The 7,531-nt window shown below is 36.3% G+C and overlaps 1 protein-coding gene across 1 annotated transcript in view; it reads left to right on the top strand.

The window, feature by feature from the left end:
* Window positions 1-6,264, top strand: part of CtsL4 (Cathepsin L4) — a 52,400-nt gene extending 46,136 nt beyond the window's left edge. Inside the window, exons 3-6 of the mRNA XM_017610975.1 lie at window positions 2,823-3,076; window positions 3,253-3,388; window positions 4,445-4,605; window positions 6,052-6,264. Coding sequence (XP_017466464.1) covers window positions 2,823-3,076; window positions 3,253-3,388; window positions 4,445-4,605; window positions 6,052-6,247 — 747 coding nt within the window. The 3' untranslated portion in view covers window positions 6,248-6,264. The remainder of the gene's footprint in view (window positions 1-2,822; window positions 3,077-3,252; window positions 3,389-4,444; window positions 4,606-6,051) is intronic.
* The last annotated feature ends 1,267 nt before the right edge of the window (window positions 6,265-7,531 follow it).

Consider the following 7,531-nt stretch of genomic DNA (forward strand, 5'->3'; position numbering starts at 1 on the left):
TACGATATGCGGTATCAAATACCATGGCGGTATATGGGAGCACTCAAACAGACGCGGTATTGGAAGTGCGGTACACCGCGGTACAGAACTCTACCGCAGCATGCAGCGTTCACCGCGCGGTATGCGAAGATATATCGTAAGCAGAGTTACAATTTAGAGCTAGAGTTCTACCACATATTTTATCTACAAAAGCGCTATAGATTATAAATTCTACCTTTTTCATGATAAAAAACGTGAGTTTAAAAGTGCTCGTAATACATACGTGATATTCTTTGGTTTTGTTTCTCACAAAGTAAATAAAATAAAGTTGAACTTTTTCGTTTGTTTGAAAAATGTTTTTCAAATCTGGCAATGTTGCTCAGAAATATGAACGGTAAATTTACTGGAATTTAAATTCTTTNTTTACGCAAATCCCTAAATTGAATTTGATGGTTTGGAAGTTGAAATAGTAAAATACGACTAATTAAACTTGTAAGAAATAAGTAATTATTCGTTTAGTCAGTAAACTGTGTCAGGATAAGAATTCAGGATTTGTTTTCTTACGTTTTCAATTTTATACTTTTTACAGGTCTATTCTGCGCTGGTAACATAAATTTTATAACCGGTAATTAAAGTGTCTGTCAATTTTTAAACCTTTTTCGCATTCTGTGCTCTTTTGTAACCGGTAAATTTGGTTACCATCTCAGAAGCTGGTAACAAAATATTGCCCCGCGAAATATGCAATACAGGAATTTCCACAAATCTTCATAGCTGAGTTTCTGAATACTTTCACTGCATTACCAACGCACCTAGAATCGCGGTGACAAGAAGTGGTAACATTTTTTGGTAATAAAATTTTCCGGTCACAAAATCTTCGGTAAAGTGCAGAATAGACCTGTTAATGTAAACAAAATTTCTATCAGCTGTTCGTCTAGTTTGTAAGTTTCTGCAAATTTTCTGTTCGCGTACTATTTTGGATACTTTTCTCTTGTGAGAGAACAGATGATATTTCGTCGGAATTTCGCCGTTGGACATTTTTTACTGGAGATTTTAAACGAACGTACCTATTGACTATCCAACATTTAACAGAATTGTTACGAACGGCTTTAACTGACCTAAAACCAAAGCCAAAGGAATCTTTTGAATTTTCTTTTATATCTATCTTACGTACAATAGAATAATAATAAAATTAATGTTTTTCATTTCTAATAATAATTTTATTTAAAAATAAAGTTTTTGTTTTTTTTATTCTTTTTTGTGGCTCTTTGCAGCATTTAGAACTCTTAGATGTGGCTCTTTTCGGCCTCGGCCTTGCCCACCCTGCTATATACATTTTCATACAAGGCAGGATTAAACAGTATTAAAAATATGCTGCAGAAACACAACAGCAAACAACAGCTGAGCTAAGAAGCAATTACATGCTATAACAGTATGTTTGAGATGGAATGGCATAGCAATGCATGAAATTTTTGAAAATGACATTTTAATAGATACGCCGGGAAGAAGTAAAGAAAATACTTAAATTTATATTTTGTTACCTACTTCACCGATTTGAAATCTGAAAACTATACCTTTCATGAGCATGAAATGGTATTATAACTTTGGCCCGATATTTGTAAGTACCAGAGTAAGAAGAGATAGACTCATGAAAATGTGTACTTATGTATGTGATCAGAATATCGAGCTGAGTCTACTTAGGCTTATGGCAACCGAACCTCAGTTGGGTGGCTACTGGCTGAAATGGTTTTACAGATGGCAACTGCAAGCTGGCAACTGAGTTGCTATATTGGTAATTGCATTTTTGTGGTCGCTGCGGTAATAATCGAAGATTGTATACCTACATATAAGGTAAACTTCGTAGCGACGCCCATGCTACCATTAGCAAATTTCCGCATATTCTACAACGCGCTTCATGACCATTTTTGCCATTTTGTATATGCATAACCTGAAGATAATTTAGGTCGGCTGTCTTAAGTGAAGTCATTCTAAAAGCTTACCCAACAAGGACTGAAAAAGTGCTTCCCTGCATGCTTCCTAGAAAAGTGTTTCCTATTTATAATTTACACAGATAAACCTAAGTAAATGTTTATATTACTTAGCATTACAAATAAGATTCAATAGGCATTTTAAGTCTAAATAAAACTATTTGATATGAACCTTACATAAATTCCTTAAAGAAGTATGATTTTTATGAATTAAGAAAGCTTTTTAAAGACCTTCTTCAAAAAGCGTCCTACAAAAGCCCTTCTGAAAGCTCATAATTGAGCACTCCATACAAAAAATGAAGGAGAAAGGAAAAAAAGGCCTTTTGGATGAGATTTTAGATCCTGAAATTACCTTCTGGGTATTACTTATGTATGACCCCACCGCCGTGTACCTGATCAGGAACTTGCACATTTTTGGCATTTGCCTGAAAAAAATTGAGATTTTAAACAAATAAGCTAAACAGAAAGAAGGTAAACTCACCAGATATTCAACATGTTAGAAAAAAAGTTTCGCTATCATTATGACAGAAAGCTTAACCTTTTGTTCGTAGCAAAATCTGCTTAAAATTAGAGAGGTGTCTGCATTGGCCTTCATTAAAAAACCAGGACAACTTTAGTGTGGACCAGGACACCAGGACAACTTTAGTGTGGACCAGGACACCAGGACAATTTGTCTAAATCAGGACAAATCCTGGAAAACCAGGACGTCTGGCAGCCCTATTCTAGATATTGTGTATATCAGTTAAGACAGAAATTTTTCTTTCATAAGTGTTCATGCGAACATTTGAATTGATTAATTGTTACCTTCGTTCTCTGAATAATATTCAAGAATATACTATCTATTTGTCAACATTTCAGAACAACGATTATTATCTTAAGGGGTTTCTACGTTTGTTGAAAAGCAAACGCTTTGGAGCCGGAGTCGATTTAGACTCGGAGATTGTGGGCTCTCCGCTGATGCAGCTAACGCCTGAGGCTATAGATTGGCGTACCAAAGGCTTCAACACCCAACCGGATAATCAAAAAACCTGTGGCTCTTGTTACGCCTTCAGCATAGCCGAGAGCATTGAGGGACAAGTATTTAAACGGACGAGACGGGTATTACACCTCAGGTAAGCCAATTCCTTGTACAATATTTTTCACACGTATTTTGAAGCTTATTAACGACCACATTAGCCACGTTTTATCTGAAGTAGGAACCTTTTCCGTGTATGGCACGATTATGTATACCGCTTTAAAAGATGTGTTGCGGAGGGCATATCTCAGGTCCTTTATACTCTCGTTTCAGCCCCCAGCAGATTGTCGATTGTAGTGTTTCGCATGGTAACCAGGGTTGTACTGGTGGATCTCTACGGAACACGCTGAAATATCTACAGGAAACCGGGGGCATTATGCGTGAACAGGATTACAGATATGTTTCGAAGGTAAGAGTACAAAAGGGTTTTCTGGTGCTCAGAGTTTTTCAGGTGTTCAGCGCTTTACACAAAAGCACGCCACTCTAATTGTATTTGGTCTTTTTTATGGCATCCAAGGTAGCGTTTATTGAATGTTGAAAATATCAAAAGCGCTTCTTTTCGCATGGAAACCCTATATTTACTGTTGTTTATATCAGAAACCGATCATAAAGTTTATAATTAAATATATGTAACTTTTTAGTAAACATTTTTTAGTTTTAGTTTTGCTCAGAAAATAAAAGTAATTATTTTTTTGCTTAAAATTTGGAGTTCAGTGCTTTTTATTTTCAATTTAAGTCACTTACAATTACAATTACTCATTGACAGCATTGACGGTTTTTAACATCAGTTGTGTCCTAGACCACCCCCTCTAACTATGGTAACTATAACTTGTATTTTTGAGATTGCAATTAGAATGTTTGATTGAATCAGTGACTTGATTGCATTCAAAATCATTGCAATAAGAAGTGCTTATAATCAAAAGGATTGTAGTCGTGGGCTATATTTGATTGTAGGTTGTAGTTTTTACAATCAGAAAAAAAACAATCAATTTTGATTGTAATCGTATTAGTAGCACAATCGTTGCAAATTTTTACAGCTCCGCAAAAGTTACGTATTTTTATCCCTAGAATCGAAATCTTTAGTAAAAATATGTATATCTATCCGGTCGAAACCGAAAGTCGGTGATAACACCAAAAGATAGAGCATCCTCCATTTAGTAGGTCACATTTCCCTTCATTTTAAAGGGGTGGAGGGTGGTCTAGGACACCCTGTATAAATTTGTATTGCATACGTAAAGGAATTTTTAAAAGAATCATCATCTGCATTTAAAGTGGTGACCTGAAATTGACTGTAATTTTAATGTGAGCAGGCGGGAATTAAAACGTAAATAGTTTTAAGGCTTTTGCTAACCCCTGCGACCGCAACATATTCGAATAAGTTGCAGGGTCTTACATGTAAATGTTTTGGTACTAAAATGGTATATACATACATAAAACATTTTTCAACTGTGTTTTTTTTTTGCAGAAAGGTGTATGCCAATTTGCCCCAGAGCTTGCTGTGGTAAATGTGACATCATGGGCAATACTACCAGCAAAGGATGAGAAGGCAATTGAAGCGGCAGTGGCGCACATTGGACCAGTACCCGTTTCTATAAATGCAACTCCACGGACTTTTCAGCTTTATAGGTCAGTTTACAAAGTCGGTTTATTTATATTTACCAGGGACGTGAACCGGATGAAAAGTTTGGTCGGTTCGGTTCAGCGGTTCGTACCGTTTTTGCATTTTTGGATTGGTTCGTCAAAGTGGTTTTTTGGCCTTTGAACCGGGGATTCGGCTCGGTTCAACGGTTCGAAAAACAAAAAAATTACGCGCAAGTTTAAGTGTCAAGTGTCAAGTGCAACAACGCGCAAGGTTAAGGGTCAAGTGTCTGTCAAATGAGATGGGTTGCCTTTACATTTGATATTGTCACATGGTAAATAAACATGGTGGGTATTATCATGTGGGTATTACCAAAAACAAAAAAAAGTGGGTACATTTATCTATTGAAAATTGGTTGACACGAACCTTTCAATCTTTATAGAAAGTGGTTCGGTTTTCGGTTCGGATCAAACATTTGTGGAAAATTTTGGTTCGGTTAATGGTTCAGTTAATTAATAGAAAAGAGCGGTTTTCCGGTTCAAAATCGGTTCGGTTCAAAACCGGTTCACGTCCCTGATTTTTACCCTAACGGAAGCAAGTGATTTTTTAAATCAATTAATTGAAAGACTATTTTGAAACAAATGCAGTGAGTAAATGTTTCGAATTTTGATACTCTTTTTACTCAAAGAAACAATTTGTGTTTTGGAAGTATGAAAAGACATCTGTGAAGTGCAGAACGAAAGCGTATTCAAAAAACATACTGACTTTGAAAAGCTTTAATCCAAATACATTTTAAAGTAGTTGAAATCGAATGCAGAGTCGAACAATCGACTTGCTGCTTGCACGCAATTCAAACTGAACAATTGAAAGCACACTCACACGTTTGTGAAGTGCAGAACGTAGGCGTATTCAAACGAAACATACTTACTTTGAAGCGCTTTAAGCCAAATGCATTTTAAAGTAGTTGAAATCAAATGCATAGTCGGATAATCGACTGCATCCTAGGACATCGCCATGTTAAATACAAAAGTTCGTTGCAGGGGAAAAAGTGAGAATTTAAATCAGTTATTATTGAAAATAAAGTACTTTATAAATTACTTTCAAAGTAATTTAATTTCTTGCAGGGTAAGGAGTCCATCAGAGTTCACTTTTGACATTTGTAAGATAAGTTCTGCTGTAAAATTTTAGATAACAGTAAGGGCATCAAAACCCTTTACGAAGTCAAGCACTGCTAAGTTGAGTGACGGTCAAGTAGTCAGCTAAAGTTCATTTAGCTCAGTTTTTAGAGTCGAGTCCCTCCCCAGGATTGGGCAGAAACTAGGAGTCATCAGCGATATAATCTCCATAGATAGTGAATGTAAAGATTACCTTTCTGTGGACCTATTAATTTACGACCCGTACTTCGGGTAACAGATGTCCTTATTGCAATTAATTATAAATGTTATATGCTTTTATTAAACCTTTATGAAATCTAAAGATATTACTTTTTGCAGCGATGGCATTTACGACGACGACTCTTGCTCATCAGACACGGTTAACCATGCTATGCTAGTCGTGGGCTACACAAAAGATTATTGGATTCTAAAAAATTGGTGGGGAGAAATGTGGGGAGAAGATGGATATATGCGTTTGCGCAAAGGGAAAAACTTGTGTGGAATTGCCAACTATGCAGCTTATTCCATTATCTAGTATTTTTGAAATTTTATAATCATGCAAATATACACAGTACATAAAAAAATCGTCAAAAACATTTGTTAAAATAAAAGGGGGATAACGATTTATAGAATTTTAGGTGTAAAGATGTTGGAAAGGCAAAAAATTCGTGCTAGATTGCTACGTAGCAAGTTTACATATTCGGTTAATCGATTAACCGAATAGCCCGAGCTCTAGTACATACATATGTATGTAAATGTTTAAAATAAATTGAACAAACAAGCTTATTCAATATGGAACAAAGAACCACTAAACTTAACTTCGGCGGGCACATAACACTGTGGATAATAGCGCAGTCGAGATATTGGTACGGCTAAAGCTGGTACTTTGAAGCGCGGCCGAAGGTCGCCTGCTCAAAAAGGAGTTGTGCGCCCAAAATATTGCGTATGGCATACCCGAATTTCGAAAACTTAAATCATAATTATTTTAATACTGGTACTCAAAATAGTAGTTTTAAAGAAAGGTTGTTAGTTTTTATCAGGGTGGGCAAAAACTCGGAGTTCGAGCGAGCGCGCGAGCAAACTCCTACTCAATGCCTCGCAGACAACGAGGCGCTCGCAGTTCGTACTCGTGGCAGCAATGAGGCGAGGCACGATAAGTTTGGCTCGCTCGCCAAACGAGCGAGCGCTGCTTGTTTGCTCGCGCTCCTATTAAACGAGCGAGGCTGTTGTGTGTTGCCTCGCTCGCAGTGCGAGGCGAGTAGCTGTCTGCATACTCACTCTGCTAGGAAAGACGAGTGAGCGACGAGCGAGCGCTCCGAGTGTACTATACAACACATGCATTTTTGTGCATAAAAATGTGGGAATGTATGTCAATAGATTATGTACGAAAGTATGTTAATAATTGTATGTACATATGCATACATATATGTAAAGTATTATATTAGGGCAGCATTTAAAACAACAAATATAATTGATTACATACATAAGCATAGATTATGGAATGAATTATTTTTTAGAGTTATATTCATACATGTGTACACACCTCACATGCATATTTATATATGTTTGTATGTACGTATTTATGTATATATGCATTTGTGCTTGTATGAACATATGCATGTATTTTGTCTCTACAGAGAAAAGTAAATAACGAAGATATTATAATCGTTTGTGCCGCAGAAACAAAGAACAAGTAAGCACATGTTAACACCCCCAAAATAGTTTGCTACTTGTAGCAGTTATGCTGTATACCTGAATGAAATATAGTCCTTGGTGAAAGAATTTATTTGTGGCCTGTTGTTGAAGGACATATGTATGC

Source organism: Rhagoletis zephyria, unplaced genomic scaffold, assembly GCF_001687245.7.
Source record: "Rhagoletis zephyria isolate East Lansing unplaced genomic scaffold, Rhagoletis_zephyria_1.1 Rzeph_scaffold_00359, whole genome shotgun sequence".
NCBI classification, from domain to species: domain Eukaryota; kingdom Metazoa; phylum Arthropoda; class Insecta; order Diptera; family Tephritidae; genus Rhagoletis; species Rhagoletis zephyria.